Source organism: Podarcis bocagei, assembly GCF_964188305.1.
Source record: "Podarcis bocagei genome assembly, chromosome: 4".
NCBI classification, from domain to species: domain Eukaryota; kingdom Metazoa; phylum Chordata; class Lepidosauria; order Squamata; family Lacertidae; genus Podarcis; species Podarcis bocagei.
The window spans coordinates 83279131-83305865 of NC_138128.1; the positions used below are offsets into that span (position 1 = coordinate 83279131).

Below are 26735 nucleotides of genomic sequence, written 5' to 3' on the forward strand. Positions count from 1 at the left end.
AGAGAGAAATGAATTATTTTTCCTTACAGCAGTAATCACGATGTGCCATACAGCAAACTTGCTTTGTGTGACTAATAACATTGCCATAAATCTTAGTTGATGCAGGTGTCAACTTTTATTCTTTAGGAACAGGAAAAAGCAAGGAGTATTTATTTATTGATTGGGTTTACATGCCACATTTTCCTGCAAGGAGGTCACGGCAGCATACACAGTTCTCCCCCTCCTCATTTAATCTCCACAAGCCTGTGAGGTAGGTTGGGCTGACAGGCAGTGATTGGCCCAAGGTCACCACCTAGAGTTTCATGGCTAAGAAGGATTCGAACCTTGGTTTCCCAGCTCCTAGTCCAGTGCTCCAATCCCGACACAACACTGGCTTTTTAGAGCATAAAATTGTAATTTTTTGTTCTTGCTGTGCCTTTTTGTAACTGCCCAATCGTGCCAGGAGCCTCCATGAACAGAGCAGGCTCCTCGCTTCAAAACTCATTTGTTGTTTTATTTAGAGACATTGACAGCACACCTTTCACCATGCAGTCCCAGGACCTGTTGAATAAAAGCTCAATACAATCCAACTTTGTAATATGCTCTACCCCTCAAGGAGGCCTGTCTTAGAAGGTACATTGATCTACCTCTAAAACGTATAGTAACAGATTTCAATACCAGGCATTTGTGGAAGGAGGTGTTTTAGACATCTGGGAGTCAAGTCAGTGATTTCAAAACAGAAGAACGTTGAATTGGGCTCAGAAGCATGCTGGCAACCAGTGCAGGTTTAAGGACCAGTGTAAATGCACCCAGTCAATAGTGCCCATCCATACCTTGGCTTTCACATCCTGTATCAATTGCAGCTTCCAAACAGTCTCCAAGGGCAGCCTGATGAAGAGTGCAAGACAATATAAAAGCTGCACCTAAGAACTGAGCTAAGTGCATGACCCCACACGACCCTTTTCGCCGCACTTGCCCTCTTTATGTGAATAATGCCTGAAGAAGGCTAATATGTAAGAATGTCTGGGGTTGAGCTGCTATGGCATCTTTCTCATGCCCCTTAACAACGACAAATTAAAACAGGCACAAGGGTACAATCTAAAAATAAGTTCTGTCAGCAAGTCTAATCTAAGGTTACCAGATTTTTTCCCAATGAATCCGGGGACACTTTTCAACTTCAATGGATTTTGTATGGGGACTGATTTGTAAATCTGGGGATTGTCCCCGGGAGACGGGGACGTCTGAAAACCTTAGTCTAATCCCTGCTTCTCACTGAAGAAAACCGTAGAACAACAACATCAAGGGAGGTGTTCACAACCACCACCAGCTCTAGCCAAGCTTCCTCTGGCTGCTTTTAGGAGCCAGGATGGTCAAGCGTCAACTCAACACATGGATGGCCACGAAACTCCAAGCAACTGGTCCACAACAGGCTGAGTAACCTGAAAGCCAGCCATCAAAATAGGACAAGCAGTTGAAGAGGACATTCCTATTCATGTTCACACTGTACTGTAATATTTAACCATCTATAGATTTACTTGAAGCCCCTGTCAAACTAGGGGCCTGTCAAACTAGTTTTACAGGTCTCTAAAGCATTTCAGGCAGTACCTGGGTAGAGCCTAAACTGGATGCCAGAATCATACTCAGCATTTTAAAAGTGTGTTTATTGTGGGCCCAGGTATTTATTGGTCACTCTTCCCCACTTCCCTGTCACAGATTCTTTAAATTCTGGTGATGTCAGTTGATAATATAAACTTACGTTTCGGTGGAGATGCAATCAGGCAACTTTCTGGGAAAATATGTGATTGTTAAATTATAGACTATAGCATTTAGATACCTTACATGCATTATTGGTTATATTAAAGATCAGCTTCAAAACTGTTAAGCAAGGAGTAAGGCAAGGAAAACAGCCTCCCCTTCAGATCAGTTTTGGATGTTCGTAACCAGCAGATATTGGGGCAAAACAAGAGAGGAGCATTTCTTTCATGCCCACCTTGCATGTTTCCCAGAGGACATCTGGCTGGCCAGCAAGACAGAAGGATACATTAGATGGGTCTTTCGGTTGTATCTAGCAAGGCAAGTCTTATCTGTTGACATACTTCCCCTTCAAGTAATTCACATGAAGCTCAAAGGTTTAACATGAACAGCACAAATAGGATTTCTAAAAGCCCCAAAGGCATTTCCAATAGGCATACATATCCTAGGCAGAGCCTATCAAATCAGAAAAGGTACAAGTAGCTACAGTATCAACTCAACATCATCAAGTAGCTAGAGTATCAACTCTGTCAGACATTTAAACAAGATAAAAAAACGGTTTTGCCACTGAGTCCTCTAAATTGGAAAGAAAATTATTAAATAATAAAACTAAGATAATTTCAAATATGTACCAACTCCTCCTTAACTGGGAAGTCAAGGAGGAGGAGGTGAAGAGAGTGATGATTAAATGGGCGCAGGACATCGGACATACCATTCTGATGAGTGAGTGGGAAACTCTTTGGAAAACAAATATGAATTTTATAGCATGCTATACCATCAAAGAATACCTATTGCAGTTTAGATGATATCTTACTTCATCAAAGCTTTCGAAGATGTACAAAAATGTCTCGAACATATGCTGGTGGTGCGGGTAAAGTGAAGGAAATATGTATCATACCTGTATGTGGTGGACATGCAGGAAAATTAAAGAGTTTTGGAATCTCATTTATGGTGAGATGAAAAAGATCTTTAAATTAACATTCTTTTAAAAATCCAGAAGCTTTCCTGCTTGGAATTCTAGGTAGAGATATACTGAAAAATGTAAAAGAATTTTTCTTATATGCAATGGCCGCCGCCCAAATGTTAATTGCAATGAACTGGAAAGGGGAAAAGGTTCCAGCCCTATTGGAATGGCAGAATAAATTACTAGAATACGCAGAAATGGCACAACTGACTAACAGGCTGAGAGGTAATACAAAACAGTTATTTATTAAAAAATGGGATATGTTTAAGAGATACCGTATTTACAAAAACACAATAGCAGTATGGCATCTATGAAAGCATTTGAATTTACCCCTGTGTAAATTAACTACAAAGAAATAAGGAAAACTGGCACGATACGTTGTAAGAAAGTATTAGAAAATATAGAAAGATTAAGGTAATAATTGTAAGTACATTCGATATTAGAAATGTTAAATACATTGGAAGATGATGGAAAGTCAATCATACTTTTATAAGAATGTAGAGTGAAAGAGACTGTATAAGATTGAATTAATTTATATTTGTAAATTTATGTAAGATTACTTACACAAGATTGTCTCTTTTTGTTCATTTAAGATTGTTTTTGTTATCTATGAATTTCAATAAAGTATGGGTTTAAAAGAGAGGGGGGGTACAAGTAGCAGCAACATGCATGAATACCCAAGTTCTAATTCAGGGCTGTTACACCCATTGCATAGCAGCAAATCTTAGTTTGACACACACACCCCTATCTGGTAACTGACTATCTAATTTTACTGGGGCAAGGGGGTAAGGAGCTGCAAAGGCATTTTATTATTCATTAAATTTATACACTGTCCTTCAAAGATCACAAGGCAATTCAAAACATAAAACCACAAAACACATAATTAAAAAGACAATAACAACTCCTAACACATTTAAAAGGTCATAGTTTAATGATCAACCAAAGAACTAATGTGAGAGTAATGTTTTTGCCTGGTGCCTGAAGATATGTAATGAAGGCACCAGGCAAGCCTCCCAAGGGAAAGCATTCCACAAATGGAGAGCCACCACAAAAAAGGCCTGTTATTGTGTTGACACCCTCCAGACCACTTGCTGAGGAGGCACGTGACAAAGGGCCTCAGATGACCGCAGGGTCCTGGTTGCTTCATATGGGGAAATAAGGTCTTTGAGAGTAAATCTAGTTCTTCGCACAGCACCATATCCAGTGCTATTTTTCTAGAAAAAGAGGTGCCAGAACTCACCATGAACATCTCCCTTGTTCTCTTATAATGGCAATGGCGCCCACCTGAGAGGCACCGGAACTGAGTTCCTGCGAGTTACAGCTGAAAAAAAGCCTGATCATGTATCAATTACAACCTAGTGCAGCACAGAAAAGCTGAATATAGAGCTATAAAGGAGTGGAGACAGATTGGAAGAAATGGGGGGTGGGGAGAGCCATCACAAACGCTTGAGAATCCGTCTCCTCCAATGAAGTATTGTAAGTGAGACTCCAATTCCTCTAAAGGAAAAAGCACAGTGCTTTTCCTACATGATCTGAAATCTGAAAAATTACAGGGGAACATTAAATGCGCAGTCCCAGCCTTCTGATGCAGGACAATCCAGCAAGAAAGGCATCAGCAAGATTGTGCACTTCAGAAGGTAGTAATGTATTTTCGTTGCAAGAGGAAGTTGAATAGTTCTTACAACACTATAAGAAACAATTATGGGAGCCAACTTCAACATCTGATAGCTGGCAGGCAATTTCATTGTATTCTTTTCCGTGCATGCTAAATACGGTACATTCTTATTTAGATAAGCCTACCCAAACGTTTAGAAAGTTTTAATAAGTTTTAATTTGTTTTAGTCTAGTCTATTGTGGTTTTAGGACACGGGTGGCACTGTGGGTTAAAACACTGAGCCTAGGACTTGCCGATCAGAAGGTTCGAATCCCCGTGACAGGGTGAGCTCCAGTTGCTCAGTCCCTGCTCCTGTCAACCTAGCAGTTCGAAAGCACGTCAAAGTGCAAGTAGATAAATAGGTACCGCTCCGGCGGGAAGGTAAACAGCGTTTCCGTACGCTGCTCTGGTTCGCCAGAAGCGGCTTAGTCATGCTGGCCACATGACCTGGAAGTTGTACGCCGGCTCCCTCGGCCAATAAAGCGAGATGAGCGCCGCAACCCCAGAGTCGGTTACGACTGGACCTAATGGTCAGGGGTCCCTTTACCTTTATTGTGGTTTTAACCTATATGTTTTAAATTATGGTTGTATTTTTTTTTGTGATAATCATATTGTTTTATCTTTTTTGTAAACGCTTTGAAGGCTTTTCCTGCAATCAAACAGTATATAAAACAGTATATTTCTTCGCCGCCTCTATTGCATCAGCAGAAAACAGCAGCAGGAGACTTTTTCAGGTGGTTCACAATTTAGCGGAACCACCTGCGACATCGGGGCCCAGTAAAGGCCACACGATCTCCTGCAATGATTTTGCAAAGTTTTTTGCAGATAAAATCGCTCAGATTCGGGAAGAAGTAGACTCCACCCTGGGAGCAGGGCCAGGGCGGGAGAGTGCTAGAGTCCTGTCTAGTCAAGTTGTGTGGGATCAATTCCAATCTGTTACCTTCGAGGATGTGGACAGGCTGCTTGGACGAGTGAAGCCAACCACCTGTCTCCTGGATCCTTGCCCATCCTGGCTTATAAAAGCTAGCCGGGAAGGACTGGGAGATGGGCTTCGTGGGGTGGTGAATGCTTCCCTCCGTGAGGGAGCCTTCCCAGACCCGCTGAAAGAGGCGGTTATTAAACCGCTTCTTAAAAAAACATCTTTAGGTGCGGCCACGATGGCCAATTATTGCCCAGTCTCAAATCTTCCATTCTTGGGCAAGGTGATTGAGCAAGTGGTTGCTGAACAACTCCAGGCACGCCTGGAAGAAGCGGACCATTTGGATCCCTTCCAGTCGGGATTCAGGCCTCATCATGGGACTGAAACAGCCTTGGTTGCACTGGTTGATGATCTCCGGCGGGCTAGGGACAAAGGTGAGAGCTGTTTCCTAGTTCTGCTGGATCTCTCAGCGGCCTTTGATACCATCGACCATAACATCCTTCTGGACCGTCTTGAGGGGCTGGGAGCACTGTCATACAGTGGTTCCGCTCCTTCCTCCTGGGCCGTGTTCAGAAAGTGGTGGTGGGGGATGAGTGTTCAGACCCCTGGGCTCTCACTTGTGGGGTGCCTCAGGGTTCTGTCCTCTCCCCCATGCTTTTCAACATTTACATGCAGCCACTGGGAGAGATCATCAGGAGGTTTGGGCTGGGTGTTCATCAGTATGCAGATGATACCCAGCTCTACCTCTCTTTTAAATCAGAACCAGTGAAGGCGGTGAAGGTCCTGTGTGTCTGGAAGCGGTTGGAGGATGAATGGCGGCTAACAGATTGAGGTTGAATCCTGACAAGACAGAAGTACTGTTTTTGGGGGACAGGAGGCGAGCAGGTGTGGAGGATTCCCTGGTCCTGAATGGGGTAACTGTGCCCCTGAAGGACCAGGTGCGTAGCCTGGGAGTCATTTTGGACTCACAGCTGTCCATGGAGGCACAGGTCAAATCTGTATCCAGGGCAGCTGTTTACCAGCTCCATCTGGTACGTAGGCTGAGACCCTATCTGCCTGCAGACTGTCTCGCCAGAGTGGTACATGCTCTGGTTATCTCCCGCTTGGACTACTGCAATGCACTCTACGTAGGGCTACCTTTGAAGGTGACCCGGAAACTACAACTAATCCAGAATGCGGCAGCTAGACTGGTGACTGGGAGTGGCCGCCGAGACCATATAACACCGGTCTTGAAAGACCTACATTGGCTCCCAGTACGTTTCCGAGCACAATTCAAAGTGTTGGTGCTGACCTTTAAAGCCCTAAACGGCCTCGGTCCAGTATATCTGAAGGAACGTCTCCTCCCCCATCGTTCTGCCCGGACACTGAGGTCCAGCTCTGAGGGCCTTCTGGCGGTTCCCTCACTGCGAGACGCCAAGTTACAGGGAACCAGGCAGAGGGCCTTCTCGGTAGTGGCGCCCGCCCTGTGGAACGCCCTCCCATCAGATGTCAAAGCGATAAACATCTACCTGACATTCAGAAGACATCTAAAGGCAGCCCTGTTCAGGGAAGTTTTTAATATGTGACATTTTAGTGTATCTTTCATCTTTGTTGGAAGCTGCCCAGAGTGGCTGGGGAAACCCAGCCAGATGGGCGGGGTACAAATAATAAATAATTATTATTATTATTATTATTATTATTATTATTATTATTATTATTATGTCCAACAGATAGATCGTGATCTACAGATAGATCACTGGACGCCTGCAGCAGATCACTGGTAGATCATTGGCTTCCCCTAAAGAAGCTGAACAACTGTGGCTCCCCTAAAAAAAAAAAGGTCAACAATTTTCCTCCCCCCTAAAGCCCCAACATCTTTGACCTGAACCCCCAGGTTTTAATTCTGCCAGTTTTTAACTCTGTGAGTAGATCGCAGTCTCTTGGGAGTTGGCCACCCCTGGTATATAAAATTTTAAAAAAGCACACATTTCTCATGGAAAGTGCAACAAAATCAGCTCTTTCTGGAAAAAGCAATCAAGGCATAAGCCACTTCTTTCATTGATACAAACCTTTTTCTTTATTTTTCACAGCTTCATCAGGTAGAGCTGGCAAAAAGTAATTCACAACTCAATCAAGCTGCAAGTCACTAAAAATACAGTGAGAATAAAATAACAGACCAAAGGGAGGCTGCCTTTGTTTTGCAAATACTACTGACTTAGTTATAAAAGTCTGAAGTATGCATACTTTTACAAAAAGTGCACTACAAGTCACAGTCTGCCACAAGCAGACATAATTTGTTACAAAACAAACTCAAGAGCAAAAGATGCAGAATAAAAAAATAAAAGTATTTGAACTGTAACATTTATTGCCTTAAATATAAAAAATATTTAAAAATGCATTTCTGGGTCATCATTTCCACATAAGAATATCTATATAAAATTCCTTCCCATCAGTTGTCTAACAACTTGGAAACGGCTTGTTTCCTCTGTTCTGCAGTCATGTGTTCACAGGCTTCTAAGACATTTGCCACAATTAAAGTCTGTTGAATTGTTTTGGCTTTCACCCAAATTCTCCCATTCATTCCTAAAACCAGTTCAAATGGATAAAGTTGTCCCAAATCTTGGATTATTTCACACTCCGGAGCTAAGAGTCTGCAATCAAAATAAAATGTGAAGGGAAGAAAAATCAATATATGGCTCTGGTAAACTGTTCATACTTCTAACGATTAAGACCTCAATTCTTACAAAGCTACATTTTTTTCTTTAGGACCTACCCAAATCAGTGCAGGTGTTGGGATGCTTTTTTTAAAAAAGGATTTTTTAAAAAGTAACCTGCAATTTCACAGGCCCACTCATTTTGGGACTTGGGAGATGCCCATTATCAGGTTATATCTCACCAAGATGAGGTGGTATAAAACATTTTCATGGGACTGTCACTCTTTAGATTTCTGGTCAAGAGGGCTAGGGGCAGAGTGAGAAACTGCATGACTGATAAATTAACATACTATTTGTGCAACAAAAACATGCCAGGGAGAAAAGTTCTTCCTTGGCTTTCTTCCCAAACATTTTAGTTTTGTATATGCAAAGAATCTTCAAGAAAAACATAACCTCTCACATCTAAAGCACTAAAGTCCTGGAAGAGCTTGTGTCAGTTACCCTGATAGAAGTCTGTACTGATTAGTAGTCTTCAGTTACTACATCCTTTTTTTTAGTTACGTCAATTTTGGCATGCAATTAAAATGCCAAAGTGATATTAATCCTAGTTCGCATATAACAGTTGCACTGCCAAGCATGTAATTTGCTTTTGCAATCTAAGCTAGAACTTCCAAGCTCAAAATACTTGGTTAGAAATCTGTCACACTTACTTTCTTATTAGGCCTAATGACACCTTGAATAAGAAACCATCTTGTCCAATGATTCCCATTCCATTTGCTCGGCCACTGCTGTCAATACAGACCATCTCAGGTTCCATATCTTTATTGGCAACAATGAACTGTCCATAAATAAGGTCTCCCACCTAAGGAAAAAAATATACATAAATAGATGAAATGGTTCTGAATGTGTAACTCTTATGAAAGGTATCGTGTCCAACTTTAATACATTTATATCCAATTAGCTTCGTCACACAAGAATGTTTCTATATTCATCTGAAATGTGGGAGGGTATGTTACATTACAAATGAAGGGTTTTATTAAGAAATCATTTTGCCAGGGATGTAGTTGCTTGCTGCTCTCATTAAACAGGGCAACAAAAGTCTGTGAGATGTAGTGTTGGCACGTCGGTCAACTAACATAAAATACTGTCGAACAACAAAAGACATCCGAGCTTAAGTGTCAATAGTCCAGCACTAAAAGGAAGGTGTAACATCAGACTCTTAACTGTCCAACACTGATTTTAAAAGGAACCCAAAGCCTCTTCCTATTATTCTTGGCTATCTAAGCATGACAATGAGTAATTTGTTACCACATGCATATTCCAATGATCAGTAGCTCTTGTCATAAATTGACAGATGGAGGAGCAACATGCAAAGGAATTTAAACTCTTTGCTCATGGTGTACGTGATCTCCTTCAACATGTTCACACAAGAGATGTACTGATAAAACATTGTGACTAAAGGAGAGGTATTGACTCAATATTACCATTGTGAATTAGTACAAGCTTAACAACATAATCCTGTTGCCGTAAATCACACTGAACTCAACGAGGCTCTCACGAAATTGTGTATAGAATGTAGCTTTAGGGAATCAAAGCTGTCAGTCATGTTCAGACTCCTCACCTGCACGTTTGGCCTGTTTCTTTTGGTTGCGCCTTCAAATGCCAAGTAGGATAGAGATGCTTGCTCACTTCCCCCAACATCCACTTTGAATATGTCCCCAGCTTTGGTGGTCACTATGCCAATCACATGGTCTCCCTTGACTGGAACATACTAGTCATGAAAAGAATTTGGGAGCAAGGGAGGAAAGTAATTTTAAATATGCAGATTGCTTTAGCCTTCAAAACAAGCAAAATGCTGATATTACACAGTATGCTCCTCAAACACAATCCATCATCACAATCCACTTAGCGTAGCAGCAGAATGACCAAGAATGGGCAAAGTGGACACACTGTTCTCTGCGGGAGCCCGTATGTTTGTGCTAAACTATAGTTTACCTTGGTGCAGCATGTGATCCAAACCATTCTGCCCATATATACACACATACAAAATCTGGGCATAAGACCTTACAGTGTTGTCATAAGGTGTATGGAGATGAAGTATAGGGTATTCTTAAAAGGTTCATACTACACTTCATCCAATTTCACTCTGCATCCTGGTACAGTTAATCGCTAAAATCGTGTTTATTATACATAGTGACTAACATAATAATGAAATAAAAACACAGCAAAATGCTTGGTTTCCAACTCTCTTGGGCTACTCTGACATGAATCAAAGGACACTGTAGCCAAAGTGGGTTCTTACAGAAAACCGCTTCCAGAAAGTGCTCAATATCTGTTCTAGCTGAAAAGGTGTTCAAATAAAATATTCTCCAAGTTGCGGGGTCTCAAGATTATACAGATCTCCTACCAGAGGCGTTACTGGATGAGGTTAACATTTTTAATATAAAAAAATAAAGCAAGCAGCGCTGTACAAAACAACAGCACCTTTTTTTGTAAACTGCTTTGACTGTTGTTGCAGTTTTACAATTCTTATGAAACAAACAAATAACGCGGTTGTTATGAAACCTGTCCTCCTCCCCACCTTCCTTAATAATAATTGGGAATGTATTTATTTGGCATACCGTCCTTCACCCGCAGATCTCTGGGCGGTCCAAGACATTAATGACTGTCTGGATTCCTGTCTGCAGGACAGGATTTTTAATTAATTTTTAATTAATTTTTTAAATTTAATTAATTAAATTTTTTAAAACCTAATTAATTAATTTTTTAAAATTAAATTAAATTAATTTTTTTTTAAATTAAATTATTATTTTTTTAAAAAACTTAAAACCTAAAAATTCCAGTACTATACAAAACACCTTTTTTTTTGGTAACCCAGTCTGTTGTTGTTGCTTTAAAAAAAGAGAACCATTCTACAGAATGAATGAATGGAAACGTGGCCAGAAAAAGCTCGCCTCCCTGCCTCCTCCCTGTGGAATCCCCGCAAGCCGCCTTCCTGCCACGCATGCGCCGTTTCCCGGTCCGCCACTTCCGTTGCCCCGCCCCGCCTTACCCGCCTCTGCTGAGAGTCCACCCAATAGGTTCCCCCGGAGCCACTTCCGCCGCCGCCCCGGTAGCGCAGCAGCCCGCACTTGGCGACAAGCAGCCCGTCCCCGCCGCGCCTCAGCCCGGGCCCGCAAACCAGCCGCCCTTTCTGAGGGCCTCCGGTGGCCAAGCACAGCCTCTCGCTGTCCGCCTCGGCGTGGCCCGGCGGGAACAGGGCGTCCCCCGGCAGCACCACCTGCCCTACAAGCTCCTCAGCCGAGCGCGCCATGACGCCACAAAACAGCCCGCTCGCTGCGCATGCGCCGGAAAATGTCTTCTCGCGCATGCGCAGGCGATTCCCTCTGCCCTTCACCCTTTGCCAGGATCGCCGATGGACTCCTGCCACTATAGAGATAGAATGGTCTGGAGAGGCACTCGCTTCCTGGCATCCTTTCCCACGGGATCATAGAATTTTAGAGTTGGAAGAGACCCCCGCTGGTCATCCAGTCGAACCCCGTGCAATGCAGGAATCTCAGCTAAAGCATTCATGGCAGGTGGCCACCCGGTTGTCACCGAATTGTAGAGTTGGAAGGGACCCCGAAGATCATCTACAGAATTGAGCTACTGTGTATCTCCTTTGTTGATTAGGAAGGGACCCCAAGGGTCATCTAGTCCAACCTGCAATACAGGAATTTCAACGGAAGCATCAAGGGCAGATGGTCGTTTTGCAGTGTAGGAGGAGTGAGAGTGCCATGTGACTGCATGCATGCATGCATGCAAAAGGAGCAAAACGGGGGTGGTATTTGTGTGTGGGATGTCTGTTAAGCACAACGGTTGCCTAGTTGCTATCACGCCCCTTCAAGGTGTTGCTGTTAGCATGCAAAGCCCTTAACAACTTGGGATCAGTTTAACAGTTTAGCTGCGAGTTCGTTGTACGCTCACTCAACCGCTTCAGTCTGCAGAACTGGCACTGCTGCAGGTGGTACCACATAATACCTGTTCTGCACTGGTAAGAAATCCATCTTCTAATATGGCAGCACCTATGCTATGGAACTCACTGCCTATTGACACCAGGCAGGCACTTTCACTGTACCCTTTTGGGCACCTACTAAAAACGTTTTGTTTAGACAAGCATCCCCTGTATGTAAAATATTGATGTGTGTTTTAATCTAGTTTTAATTTATCACTGATCTTGTCTCAGATATTTTAATTACCTCTGTAAATATTCCTTTCTAGCTTCAACTTTCTAATTCAACAGTGAATGAGATAAAATACCACAATGATTCATCTCTTGGTTTCCAAAGCTATGGCGACACCATCTGGTAGTTAGTGGAGACACAAAGATATGTGACAACCGCCATATGAGTTTTTAAGAATTACAGTAGCTGAGTAAGTCGTATCATGCACATCTCATGAGTAACAAAGTCTTGAAAAAGGGTCATGAAAACTGACAAATCTAGACCTAAAGTTTATTTGCAAGACTTTTTCCCTAATATGAAAATGTCAAAGTTAAAAGAACTATTGTGGTTTAGTTCCACTGAAATCAGCAACTGTAGTAGAAACACCATTATCATCCACCCCAGAACACTGCAAGTTAGAGAAAGCGAATAATCTAAACCAACTCAGAAGCTGCTGCTTTCATTTTTTGGTCACAGTCCTATGCACAACATCTTGTTAGAAAGTCCTGCTGAACTCAGTGGGACTTAATTCTGAGTAAACATAGTTAGGGTTGCACTGTTACTCCAAATTCAGCTCTTGACTGGATTTGGATTCATCATCTGGAGTGGCTTCTTCATCTTCCGTGTCATCTTCTGTTTCTGTATCATGTTCATTCTGATTTACTTCATCATGTTCCAGCTGGCTTTCACCTCCATCATCCATCGTCTCCTGCGGAATTCGATTAAAATCTTCATCCATGGTTATCTCTGTCAAGGCTTCCTGGAGAGTTGAGCTGGTATTCTCCTCACCAGGTGTCTCACCCAAGTCAGCCTTTATAACACTGATGTAACCCTGATCCAATTTGTCTTCTAAGGTTTCTTTCTTTGACTCAGCAGCAGTAGTTTCAAGTTCTTCTGGAATCCTCACATTCTTCTCTTCTGTTCTCTTCTGTTAATACAAATCAACATCATATACATGAGCACAGGGACATACACCACCATGAAAATTCTCCCTTTGAAATCAGTTATCTAGAGGTGTTCTTATGTATATATGTATGTATGTATGTATGTATGTATGTATGTATGTATAGTATTAAATGCATGGATCAGATAATTCACAAACTTAAAGGGGATTTTATTAAAAGCAGTATAAGTTCTCCCTTCTTCTGGAAATCAATAACAACAACAACAACAACAATTTATCATTTATACCCCGCGCATCTGGCTGGGTTAACCTAGCCACTCTGGGCGGCTTCCAAGAAAATATTAAAAATACAATTTATTATTTTGTAACAAAAATATTTTGTAATAAAATGTTCATAATAACTCAACCTCAGCCAAGGTAGTCTTTGGCCATAAGGATCTTCACTGAGTCCTCAAGCCAGCGTGGCATATGCTGGACTGTTTGGGCAAGGAAGAATGCCCTCCCAGGGAGGCAGTACATTTTTACAACCCAATAAAGAATACTCCCTTATAAATAAAGTAAGAAAACAACGTTCTTATCTAGTGAACCTTCTGTTCTTATGAATACAGGCATTCCACCAACCCACTGACTCAAATGTTCACTTCCTCTCTCCTTATATTGGTTGTTCTCCCGCTGATGATTGATTTCACACTTATAGTTTCCATTTGTTTTTGTTTTTCCTGTTTCAGGGTGATCCAACAGTGTTGTTGCATTTCTGCATATGTTGCAGATGTTTCCATTTTTAAGTTAAGTTGGAGAGCGATAGGTAGCTACTCCCACTTTACAGGAAGTGGCTTTCAACCTTGCCTTTCCAACCCCCAGGGTTGGACTTAACCCAAAATGGAACAGCCTATCTGCAAAAACAAAAGTACACTAGATGAGAGCTTTGGTTATTTTTCCCTCCTGAACTGTACCTCTTCAGACTGCAGTTAGCAAGACTGCATGTTTGAATGTCTCTAATAAAATTACCCTCCTGGCATGTCAAACACTACAACATTGGGGAGAATATGTGCAGGGTGCTTGGTATATACAGTGGTAAACTCTCCTTTAGGGAAGCAACATCATCATGAGGCCACAGTGGCTTTTTTTCTCTCCTTCAGGGAGGCAGCATGATCATGAGGTCACAATGGCAAGCCTCTCTCCTTAAGGGAGGCAACACCATCATGAGGTCACAGTGGCCAGCCTCCCTCCTTCCAGGAGGCAGCATCATCATGAGGTCACAATGGCCAGAATCTCTCCTTCAGGGAGGCATCATCATCATCAGGTCACAATGGCTAGCCTCTCTCCTTTAAGGAGGAAACATCATCATCAGGTCACAGTGGCTTTTTTCTCTCCTTCAGGAAGACAGCATCATAATGAGGTCACAGCGTCTTTTTTCCTCCTTCAGCGAGGCAGCATCAGCATGAGGTCACAGGGTGAAGGAGAGAGGCGAGTGGAGCATAGTCTGGAGAGGAGACTTTAATTTCAAGACCTACATCTCTCCTCATCCAAAACTAATGTTATTCTTCATTATGATATTTTAAACTATTAGGATCTTGATGCACCAATTAATTCCCTCTCCCAATTTATTTTATTCATCTGATTTCATGCATTGACCACAGATTTAGATTTTAGACTCACACAATATGCTCAGATTCTTCCCTTTGACCCAAGGTTTCCAGATGGAAGTGAAAAATGTCCATAAAAAAATAATGGAGAAATTGAGGATTTCATTAGAGCTATAACTGGCAAGCTACACACACCTGACTCCAAGCAATAGAAATAGGAAAGACAAAGGAGCTCCTGTCTTAAGTGTTCACTGAGAATCCAGAATTTCATTCCCCAGCAATTAGTTACTCTGTTTTCTTATCTCGGTTCCCACATTTTTGGAAGGTCATAGAGCAGTTATTTTATTTAAAAAGAAAGGTTTTTCATTTACACACTTTTATACTTCTGCATACCTGGGTATATAGAAACTACTCCCTTATTTTTTGGTGGCCTCATTTTACTCTTAGACTGAAAAACTCAACCACCCAATTTCATTATTAAAAGGCAATTCTGAGACAATAAACCCACATACATATTGTTACTCACTTCATTTATATGATTTTTGTCAGTTTCTTCAATACTCTGCAGAATTGGTACTCCATCCTTCCCAGATAACTCCGCAATTGTCTTCTTGGATTGCTGCTCTTTAATGATCTTTATAAAATAAAAATGTGATTTAGCTAACTAAAACAAATGATTGATGGTGTCTCAGCCACTCATCATTTAAAACCCAATTGCCATTCACTACAATGGTATTACTGGCTTATTTTGGGCCCTCTGCTGTCATTACAGATCATCTCACCTATTCATATGGTAAACTTAATATCGCTTAGGAAAGGGTTTCAGACCTGCTGCTGTTTTTCAAATTTCTTGGCAACCAGGAGCTCTTCTGCTTTCAGCTTTTCTATCCTCTTCGCTTCTGCAAGGGCTTCTTCATGCTCACGTTCCAGCTCGGCCCTCTCTACCTTCCTCTAAAAAAACCCACAAAGTATTGGGGAAATGCACAAAGGATTAATGGAAACCCTGTCTCCTTGATTCTACCTTTCTTCAGTGTTTGCTTTTAAATTAAGAAGAGATACATTACCTTTTCTTCTTCATTTAATCTGTTCTTGTAGTTGTAAATAAAGTGTGCCAGGAAATCGATTGGGTCCACAGGCCGACGGTCCGCCACTTCTGCAAGTCCCTCAGCCAAACATCTTCCGATGCGTTCCTTGAGGTATTTGACATCCATCCCCATCTTGTGCCAAGCTCTGCATGGATATGGTACATTGGGTGATCTCTTGCCAGATTACATCCCTTCCTTCCAAGTTAATAAAATCAATGTTCCGGAAATAATTCCCAAGATCCTACACTCTAATCAGGTTTCTTTACCTTCCGCCTTTGCCAACGTCCTCCCTGCACTTTCATACATCTCAGCTGTATTTTCAAAGCATACTTTGCTTTCTGCAGCGAATGAAAACATTTTATATTATTTATTAAATTTGTAATATATATGGGTATAGATAGTTAGTAGGGACGCGGGTAGCACTGTGGGTTAAACCACAGAGCTTAGGACTTGCCGATCAGAAGGTCGGCGGTTCGAATCCCCGCAACGGGGTGAGCTCCCGTTGCTCGGTCCCAGCTCCTGCCAACCTAGCAGTTTGAAAGCACATCAAAGTGCAAGTAGATAAATAGGTACCACTCTGGCGGGAAGGTAAACGGCGTTTCCGTGCGCTGCTCTGGTTCGCCAGAAGCGGCTTAGTCATGCTGGCCACATGACCCGGAAGCTGTACGCCGGCTCCCTCGGCCAATAAACCGAGATGAGCGTTGCAACCCCAGAGTTGGCCACGACTGGACCTAATGGTCAGGGGCCCCTTTACCTTTATAGATAGTTACCGGAGCTAAACCAGTTGGATCATTTACATACACCATTAGGCACAAGCAACTGCCCTGCCAATGCACCTCTGCATGCACAGGAGGGATGCCAGAAGGGGCCTCCCACAAGTCCAATGGGAGATAAATACAGTGGTACCTCCGGTTAAGTACTTAATTCGTTCCGGAGGTACGTTCTTAACCTGAAACTGTTTTTAACCTGTGGTACCACTTTAGCTAATGGGGCCTCCTGCTGCCGCCACACCGCACGATTTCTGCTCTCATCCTGAAGCAAAGTTCTTAACCCGAGGTACTATTTCTGGGTTGGCGAAGTCTGTAACCTGAAGCGTCTGTAACCCGAGGTACCACTGTATATGCAAACGGAGCAGGAAAAAGAGAAAAGACCAGTTACTTAATATTTGCATAGCACAATGATCGCATCATCTTGGCGATCCTGACAGCCCTTCACAGGAACTGTGGCTACACTCATTTGGTGGAGCATGCGACTCTTAATCTCAGGGCTGTGGGTTCGAGCCCCACCTTGGGCAAAAGATTCCTGCATTGCAGGGGGTTGGATTAGATGACCCTCGGGGCCCCTTCCAACTCCATGATTGAGTCTGTGATTCTATTAACACCCCTCATTCCTTTTCCAGAGACTCGGTAAGAAACAGCGATTGCTAGCCGGTGGGTGCCCCAAAGATTGGGGAACGCCAAAGAAAGCCTTACCTTTTATGGGACCAAAGTGAGCAGAAGTTTTAAAACTTTGCAAGGAAGCCTTTTGCAACCCAGCCAACTAAATAAACCCTTTATATTAAAAGTCTACTTTAAAATTAATTCAGAAAAAAGAGAAATGGGTCCCAGGTACAGATTTTTTTTTTTTAGGTAGCTTTATAAATGACATTAATGCTACTACCCCTCCAAAGTAAATAAATAAATCTGCACCGTGCCACTAGCCAGCCAAGCGCCCCCTGCGAATCCGCTTAAGTTTCGCGGGTCTGCACCCTACCTTACGGAGCCTAATCGAGGGAGTTCGGGTTCTCCGTCGCCTAGCAACCGGGACGCCTTACTCGGCACAGCCCCGCCCACGAGGCGGCGCAGTATGTCCACAAGCGTCTCGGCTGCGCGCGCACGTGCTGCTGCTGCCGCCTCAATGGCTTAATCGCTGCACGCCTACTGTTTCCGTCTCCCGGCATCACATGAGATAGAAAAGCAAAGTTAAAAAGAAGAGAAGCCCTGCTGCTGTCGTCTTCAGGGTACCGTTCCGTCTCCCTGCCTGCAGGAGAGAGATAGGAAAGGAGAGAGAGACAGAGAGACAGAGAATCCCTTTGCTCTCGTCGGGGTATCCTGTTTTGTGTATTGTTACCGTGGAAACAGAAAAGCACACTAGCTGGTTGTACATGAGATGGACATAGGAGGAGATAGCAGAGCCCAGTTCTCCAAGATTGGAAGGCGCTGCTGTGCAAGAAGAGTTTGAGCTTGAACCCAACTGCGCAACACGATTCTTGAAATGGTTAATTTTTTAACAACATTTTTGCTTCTTGAAAGTATTTACGACCCGCTCTTCATTCAAAAGTGCCGGGGTGAAAATGTACACAGTGTAAACCAAAATTTGACCTTTTTATATTAAAAACACAGCCAAAAACTTAAAATATAGACTTCAGTTACAAATAAAACCAGCACCCATAGCAGAAATTCAAATGCGCAATACACCTCACCCATTCCCAGATGCCTGGGTTATAAGCCAGAAGGCATTGTCCGTGTACTATTTCAGTCTATAGCTTTTACGTATTAGAATTAGAATTGTAGAGTCGGAAGGGACCCTAAGGATCATCTAGTCCAACCCCCTGCTATGCAGGAATATGCAACCGTGCTATACAAGGATCGAACCTGCAACCTCGGCATTATCAGCACCACGCTCTAACCAGCTGAGTTACACATTGAGAACCTGGATTGAAAAGTAACTAACAGCTAAATCCAGTGCTTTTTTTCTGGTGGTATGCAGGGGGACGCATACCCCTAAATAGTTGGTGAATCTAAGTTTGGCTTCATTGAGGGGCAGTATTTCAACATGAGTAGGAAAATGAGAGTACCCCTAAACATTTTTTAGGGGGAAAAGCACTGACTAAATGCAATGTGCAATTACCCTGAACAGAGCCCCAATGCATCCAATTGGGGCTTACTCCTTGGTATGTTAAACTTGCAACTTAAGGCAGCAGCCTTATGTGCACACACTTGTAAGCAGCATTGGATAAAGTTGTGTTTAATGCTCAGTAACCATGCAGACACGGGTGGCGCTGTCAGTTAAACCACAGAGCCTAGGACTTGCCGATCAGAAGGTCGGCGGTTCAAATACCTGAGACGGGGTGAGCTCCTGTGCTCGGTCCCTGCTCCTGCCAACATAGCAGTTCAAAAGCATGTCAAAGTGCAAGTAGATAAATAGGTACCGCTCCGGCAGGAAGGTAAACGGCGTTTCCATGCGCTGCTCTGGTTCACCAGAAGCGGCTTAGTCATGCTGGCCACATGACCCGGAAGCTGTACGCCGGCTCCCTCGGCCAATAAACCGAGATGAGCGTTGCAACCCCAGAGTCGGCCACGACTGGACCTAATGGTCAGGGGTCCCTTTACCTTTACCCATGCATAGGATTGGGCTGTAACGTTTGAGGCCAGGGACATTTAATGCAAAATAGTGTTTAAAAGCATTTGGCCCAGTTTCACTTGAGAGTAATCACTATCTAGGATTTCTAAAGAAGAGTGCAGTACAAAAGCCTGCACAAGCTTGCACGAGAAAGAAATGTGGTGGTAGAACACTTCCCACAGATTGTTGTGGAAGTCCACCAGCTATTTCTGAATATCTGTATTTGTGAACACTTGGTGTGCCCAAGAGAAGTTGTATCACTTCTGTATGCGTCCCCTTCCTTCTTTGGTGTTGTTGCATGTCACTCCAATCTTCGAGCAGTGCAAGATAACAGGTGTTCCCCCGGGGTTCATGTTTCCTTTTGGAATGAAGCACAGCGGAGACTATGGTGTCTTTATGATATATGGGTTTTTCACACTGAGCCTACAATCCCAGCCTCATCACCCTTTTTTCTCCCATAACTGCAGCCTTGGACTCAAACAGACATCAAACAGTGCTCTCTGACACTTTCTCCACCTTGCTACTTTACTTCTAGGTCCTATCACTGCTCTGAATCTTTCTACTCTAAATCCTGGCTTTATCTGTTGAAGGAAGGACCCCCACCCACCTGCTGCCTCGCACCAAACCCCTTAATCCCCCTTAATGGCTTGTCACACAAGCTATCACCCTCACTAGGAGGCTAGCTTGGCTATTCCATGAATTGGAAGCCTTGATTAAATTCTAACACTTGCTGGATCCAGGGATTAGAGGGGTCTGGCACCCAGTTTAACAGCCTAAACAGTGTGTATGATTCCTATCTTTTGGTTGCAGCTGCTAATTGGCTACGGGAAACGCTTAGCTGTATATACTGGAGGCTGAAATTAGCATTAATTTCTTGATAGATGCTTGTATAATGTGGGTCAAAACAAGTACCTGTCATTTCTTGTTGCAAGTGGAATACTGATGTGTTTACCTTAGTGGAAAGGAAAGGAATAAAAGGGTTTTTTAACCTATCTTTCAAAGGTGGTTTGTTTTTAAAAGCATTCATTTTCTGAATACAGTAATGTTCAAGCTTATAAATTACCCACATTAATACAGATATCCAAATATAAAGTAATGCAGTGTAAACATTTCAACTTCATATATTCCTTTTTCCAATTGATAACAATAAAAAACACAAAGAAATACTATCTATCCAAGAAGGAAGGAGATACAGAATCTTCAGGGAGATAGCAGCAGAGGGCTAGAACACTGGTCCGTTGCTAGGATACCAAACAGCAGCATCCAGACTTAACTGTTTCCATCTTTGGATACACACAGAGCTTATTCTTCTAGACAAGAGTGAAGAAAATACCAGTAAGGGTTTGGTCACCCTTGCATCAGGAACAAAGTTCTCCTCTTCATATGAGTGCGAGTTGTCTTTTAGTAAGTACTCTTTCCATGTTCTTAAGTAGTAGATATCAAATGGCAGTTTAGTACCTACTTAGTTTGAATAGGCTCTGGAATCTGCATTGAGCTAATTCAACTGAAGGTCAGTTTACACATCAATGTGGTTGGATTACCTACCATGGGCCTGATCCATCCCAAAGTCTAGCTCCTGTTCTGTTCTGTGGCTCCTGCCCATTTTCACGGGGCTTATGCAGAAGGATTTCAGGGGTGGATAGCACTAACCTGAAACAAACTCTTAGGAATTGCAGCCTTTAAGTTCTACAGAGCAAGCCTTTAATCATAGATTTCCACCCAGGTCAAAGCTAGCTATTAATTTATTGGTTTCTTTAAATATCTTGGCAACTTTTTAAACTGGTAAAGGTTGTCAAAGCAGCTTACATTTCTGTTTGTTAAATTACTGTAATGTACATCTATTATTCAAAATGTTTTCCTCCTCCTCCCACTGCTTGCCACCATTTTTAGATCCAAAAGGACTAATTGCCGCCACAGATACTTGGAGAACTGAAAATGGAGACTGCATATCTCAAAAAATGCCTAGGCAGATGCTTGGCAGAGGGCCTTGCCGAGGTGGCAGAACGTCGGCCAGCAGACCCAATCCTGTACTTGGCATGGTGGATTTATAAATATCGAAAAAATATGGATGATGCACTTCACGTGAGTCCTCTGCTTCTACACTTAATATTGTCAGGCTCTTCAAATATTAAATGCTAATGCTGGTTATTATATTAGGGGAACAGTCTTGTGTGTGTTAAGTGAAAACACAAGTATCGGCTTTGCATCATTTGATGCTTGCTGAATGGCCAGTTGATAATCCTAGAGCCATGAATGAGATAACACATACTTTCAGGGCAGGAGCTAAAATTACTTCGTTCCCATTCCCTGTCCTGGCATTCCTGTTATTAAATTAAAGCTGTTCACTACTGCCATTGTTAATAACGCTTGAGCAGAGCTTTACACCATAGAGATGTCAAGGCTGAGCTATGCCCCTTTCTGCAGCTAGAGAGAGTCCTAAACAAGCAAAATTTTCAATTTTTTAAATTTTAATTTATTAATATTATTATTAGGCTGGGAACTGCACTCCTGCTTGCTCTGCTTGCATATTTGTAAGCAGACAAGATATTACTGTAAAGTCCAGATACTTTTGCTTAGCAATAGATCTGAGCCTCTCATTTTCTGTCGCCTGAACTTTTTGCTACTCAGAGATGTGAAACTCTGTATCTCCTTTTCTGTTTTCTCTTATGCTGATTTTTTAAAATAACAATCATTTCCAGAGGAAACTGGAAAGGGAAGATCTGGAGCAAGAGCGAGAGGAGGCCAAAAGAGAACTGGAAATGATCGAAAGAATGAAGGAAGAAGAACTTTTGTTTCAGCAGAAGCTTGAAGAAGAGAGGCAGGTAGGGCAGAGCAACCAAACAGAGAAACAGTCAAAAAGCCCAAGCTGCGTGTGAGTGCTTCCAGAAGGGGGCATTATTATAAAGATCTGATTTTTCCCCTTTTGTGGCTAGCATCCACACATTCCTGAGGACCAGGGGGTAACCGGAGCCTTCCATTGCATGAACAGAAGAGCATTGTGCCTGCAACAAGGGATTCTTTTGAATGTTCTGAGGTTATACATTGATATTTTTTGAGAGTTCATATCTCAGAGATGAATTAAAAGACACCGGCAGGGTTTGTAATGTTTGGGCAGAAATATACTTTTGCGCTAGCTAATGCAATTTCATTTAATACACCTGTACAAGTCTGCTGAGAAGTAAATCTGGCTGAGTTCGGTAGGCTTTACTTCGAGGTACCTGTGTATAGGATTGCAGCCTTTGTGTGCCCCATGTGTGGATGGGCGGATATTTTTCCTTTGACTGATCTCTAATCCCAACCCACAATTCATAAATCAAAGCCAACTGGTCCTTTTTAAATGATATAAACTATTTATTCATACATAGGTGGGGGGGACACCCTTGATTAAACATGGAACGAAGGCATAAAATTTTAAATTTTTCTGTGACCTTAAAGCAAGGAAGTGCAAAATTATATGATTTCTACTTTCATTGACCAATCTAAACTGAACACCAGAGAGGTTGGCTCAGTTTGCACACAATGCTAAGTTGGCTGGTGGGTCTCGTTTTTTTTAATGCCACCCCCCCCACCTGCCATGCAAAAACTCCCTGCAAATCAAGAAGAAAGAAAAAGACTAGCACATCAAGGGAGAAATTCCTTTTCACCAACTTGCACTTTTGCATGATATGGCTGCAGGCACAAATGGAACGAGAACGGGAAGAACAAGAGAGATTAGAGAGACAAAGAGAAGAAGAGCTTCTATTGGAGCAGAAACTACAAGCAGAGTTGGCGGTAGGATAAAATGTCATTGATGATCATTTCTATTTTGCATGCCAACACTCATCAAATAGCCGTCTCCCAAATTATGTTCCAGCAGCTTTGAATGGCTTGTTTCTCCTGTGATCTGGGTCCCCCCCCCAAGTGTTCTTGCCTCCTGCATTTGAAGTTTGGTGAGCATCCAGGTTATGAGAGCCAAGCAAACCATGGTCAAGGATGAGTTTGCACATAAAGCCAAGCCATAGTTATTTTCCCATCCTTTAAAACAGGACATGTGCAATAACAACAAGGGCCAATAGCTGCTGGGCAGTGGAGCAGGGGGAAGTTACACGTCGCCAATTTATTTAAATTGTTCCCGAAGAAGACATTTTTAGGCTTTCGTTGAAAAACAAGCAACCATCTAATCAGTCAGAATTGGCCTCTGCTGACTATGGTGGCTCCTTGTCTTAGTCACATTGCTCAGAGAATAGAGGGAGAAATTCAGTGGGTCTCAAGTGCTGCTGTGAGACATTGAGACAAACAGGTCCCATTTGTTTCAATGAAATTTTTGTGCACAGGAGATACTGCCCATTCAGCTCAATGGTCTGAGAAAGGAGCTGGGGAATGGCTCGCACCTTGATTTTCGTGTGCTTGCATATTTACCGCTTTGTTCAGCTGAATACATCGTAAAATTGCATGGATTCACCATGGTATTAAAAATGGAATTTGAATTGTAGGCAAAGACAGCTGCTGAGAAAGAGTCGAAAACCTTAGCTGAGCTGACCGACAAATATGGGGCTCCTCATCTGAGCAGAGTTGACGAGATAGATGAAATTGAACAATCTGACGTAAGTACGGCCAGATTCCTCTAAGAAGGCCACTAGCGGGACACAAAGGCAGGAGCTGTTTCCTGTTGCTCCTCTCCAGCAACTGGTTTTCATTGACATTTTGCCTCTGAATATAGAAATCCCATGGCGTTGTTGGTTTCATATGACCAACAGTCTTATTATCCTCCATGAATTTTCCTAATCCCCTTTTACAGCTACTTAAGTAGTGACCACCATTGCCATATCCTCTGGAAGTTAGTTCTCATTTCCAGTGCGTGATTCCATTGAGAGGGTGAGCTACTGTGCCATTGAGAGCGTGCTCACTTATGGCTTATGTGTGTGGTACGGAAGCTGTACTACCCAGGACAGGATGGGGTTGTGCAGGGTTGTTAAGGCAGCAGAGAGCATTGTTGGCTGCCCACTCTCCACCTTAGGGCAGATTTATGCCACAAGGTGCCATAGGAAGGCACTGGACATAGTAAAAGATCCATCGCATCCTGGTCACTGTCTCTTCGAGCTCTTGCCGTTGGGACGGAGATACAGGACGATGAAGACAAGAACGAGCCGTCTTAAGAACAGCTTCTTCTCCAGAGCGATCTCGGCCCTGAATGGGAAGCCCGGACTTTGAAAGTCATCTAATCTCCCTTGCTGTATTATACTGTATTGTTTAATTAGTGTTTTATGGAGCAGTCAAGTAATTTCGTTGTCCCCGAAGGGGGCAATGACAATAAAGATATTATTATTATTATTATTATTATTATTATTATTATTATTATTATTATTATTACTGGTGTGACACTCATGCTAGGGTTTCTGGAATATTAGAGTGTGGGCAGAAAGCAAGGAGAGTGGTGCTGCTCACCTCTGCTCTTCTTCTGGGGCAGTGATTTTCAAGCATTTTGCCTCCGGAGGACCGATACTTGCACATGGTCTGGGTGAGTGGAGGGAGGTCCCATCTCTCCTGAAATGGCAAAATGCAAGGATCCAGTAATGAAAGAATACTCTCTGGTGCCCGGGTTATTATAGGGCCAAACTAGATATGATGGCAGAAAATCTGCCACAAACACAACAAAAAAGCAAGGGGTTTTATCTAGTTTTGATAATAAAGGGAGTGGCTGAATAAAAAATAGAGAGAGATCTCCCCCTATCTGATGCTTACCTCCCTGAAATATACACAGAGTCCTGCAGTGGTTTCAGGCTCTTTATCGCAGCTTGTAAAACAGTGATTGAATTGCCCCCCCCCCCCAAACCTCAGGCTTTTATATACATTATTTTCACAATGAGTCCCATCTGATTGGCTGATTCTGCTTCCTTCCTGGAGCCTGATTGGTCTTTTCCTGCAGGCCAATCAGTTGTTGCATTCTCCGATCCTACCAGCCTAATAGGCTGATTAACTTCCTCCTAGAGCCTGATTGGTCTTCTCTTGCAAGCCAATCAGTTGTTGCATTCTAGGATCCTACCTGCCTATTGTTCTAGGATCCAAACTTACTACATAACATTCCCTGCAACGATCTCTCTAGGCAACTTTTTCCCAGTTGAACTCATTTCTGATATTAAAATAACGGAATTGCAGAATTGTGGAACTGGGAGGGACCCCGGGTGTCATCTGATAAATTCTAAGAAACACCCCTTGAAATGTTTTGGTTGAGTTTTTGTTCACTGAGTAGTCTGACAGCCATTTAAACACCCCCCCCTTTTTTTTTTGCTTTTTCACAGATCATCTTAAGAGTTCCAATAAACGATAACTTTCTCTCTTTCTCCTCCTCTCTTTTTTCTTGACTTCTAGCATGCACTGACTACAGTAGCTGAGACAGAGGAAGGAGAAGAGTCGCCTGTTTGAGAGATATCTTTCCCACCTGCAGTTGTTTATTCCAGAAACTTCAAGGGCTGCTACAGAGATGTGGATGGTTGGTATCTGTTTTAGGGCTACTGATACAATGAATTAATGCAGCTAAAGAGCAAACTCCTACCACCAAGATATAAAATAAAAGCAAGTTGTATAAGGTAGTCCCTATTTACTTACTGGATGAGGCGGTGCCTTCATGTACAATATAACCCAATCACTAGTTGGGAATAAACAGAACTAAGAGCCCAACAGCAAGACCAGGTTCAAGTTAGGATAGTCCTCTCTGCTGTATTGGCAATGAGGTTGTGCCCAAGGTTGCCATGTCATAGACTTCAAATCACTGCCTCTCTGGGGAAGACCAGAGAGGGCAGAAGCAGAGCGGATTCTAACGGGTCAGGAGTCATGACTGGCATTGACAGAATCTACATCAGGCACCCCCAAACTCGGCCCTCCAAATGTGTTGGGACTACATTTCCCATCATCCCTGACCACTGGTCCTGTTAGCTAGGGATGATGGGAGTTGTAGTCGCAAAAAACATCTGGAGGGCTGAGTTTGGGGATGCCTGAATTCCACATGGTCACACATGGGTGGAACAAGACAGGTTTGTGGGTGGAATCAATAACAACAAACGTTTACTAGAGATACTCTGAAATTCATCTCTTAACACAGGCATCAAGCATAAAGCCATGTTTTTATCATATTTTGTGCCATGTTTTTATCATATTTTGTGCCATTTGGACCCCAACATTTCAGGTGTGCACATGGGGAATTTGCATTCCCTAATGGGACTCCAGTTGGCTTCCTTTGCTGTGAAATTCTGAAATAATACAAGACACATGTACACAGAAGACACCAAAAATAGAAGAGTTGCCCCTTTTATATTAGTAACAAAATAGGTGGAGTATGGTTTTTATTTTTATTTTAGGATTATATGATTATATTGGGATGACGCGGTGTTGCTGTTTGAAAAATATCTCCAGATATGTGGATTTCTCCCTCTCCCTCCCCCTCACATGGTTCTTGCAGGTTTATTTAGCTAAACCTGAGACCCCTTACGCAGACACTGAAAAGAATGCGTTGATAGTATTACGCTCCTCACAGCTGTTGCCATCCTACTAGTAAGGATGAAAACAGATATGAGGCCCAAAATAAGGTCAAACTGAATTAAGCAGTGTAACTAGATGGGCTCCTCTCAAAGCTGGAATTCTTTGTGTGCGTATCCACACGCTAAATGGAAGTTACACATAAACCTGTTCTTTATTAAGAG

General features: G+C 42.7%; 3 protein-coding genes across 8 annotated transcripts; 1 reads left to right on the forward strand and 2 right to left on the reverse strand.

The window, feature by feature from the left end:
- Window positions 1-3287: 3287 nt before the first annotated feature.
- On the reverse strand, window positions 3288-11249 carry EXOSC3 (exosome component 3). Its single transcript, XM_081191157.1, has 4 exons — window positions 10954-11249; window positions 9523-9672; window positions 8612-8763; window positions 3288-7898 (listed from the first exon to the last, which is right to left on the reverse strand). Exons 1-4 carry the CDS (start codon window positions 11212-11214, stop codon window positions 7697-7699), a joined length of 765 nt encoding a protein of 254 aa, XP_081047283.1. The 5' UTR covers window positions 11215-11249; the 3' UTR covers window positions 3288-7696.
- Window positions 11250-12377: 1128 nt separating this feature from the next.
- On the reverse strand, window positions 12378-24828 carry LOC308585470 (uncharacterized protein). 5 transcript variants are annotated; one of them, XM_081191159.1, is made up of 6 exons: window positions 17372-17943; window positions 15945-16016; window positions 15658-15823; window positions 15422-15544; window positions 15120-15227; window positions 12378-13031 (listed from the first exon to the last, which is right to left on the reverse strand). In XM_081191159.1, the coding sequence occupies exons 3-6, from the start codon at window positions 15808-15810 to the stop codon at window positions 12663-12665; spliced, it is 753 nt and encodes a 250-aa protein (XP_081047285.1). In that variant the 5' UTR covers window positions 15811-15823; window positions 15945-16016; window positions 17372-17943; the 3' UTR covers window positions 12378-12662. The 5 variants fall into 5 exon arrangements, with proteins under 5 accessions (XP_081047285.1, XP_081047287.1, XP_081047288.1 ...); XM_081191161.1 differs by lacking the exons at window positions 15945-16016; window positions 17372-17943 and adding an exon at window positions 24781-24828 and having other exon boundaries at window positions 15658-15821; XM_081191162.1 differs by lacking the exon at window positions 15945-16016 and having other exon boundaries at window positions 17431-17944.
- On the forward strand, window positions 20290-25628 carry LOC308585471 (DPY30 domain-containing protein 1-like). 2 transcript variants are annotated; one of them, XM_081191163.1, is made up of 6 exons: window positions 20290-20448; window positions 20950-21141; window positions 21759-21881; window positions 22735-22830; window positions 23532-23642; window positions 25408-25628. In XM_081191163.1, exons 2-6 carry the CDS (start codon window positions 20995-20997, stop codon window positions 25459-25461), a joined length of 531 nt encoding a protein of 176 aa, XP_081047289.1. In that variant the 5' UTR covers window positions 20290-20448; window positions 20950-20994; the 3' UTR covers window positions 25462-25628. The 2 variants fall into 2 exon arrangements, with proteins under 2 accessions (XP_081047289.1, XP_081047290.1); XM_081191164.1 differs by having other exon boundaries at window positions 20300-20463.
- Window positions 25629-26735: the final 1107 nt, after the last annotated feature.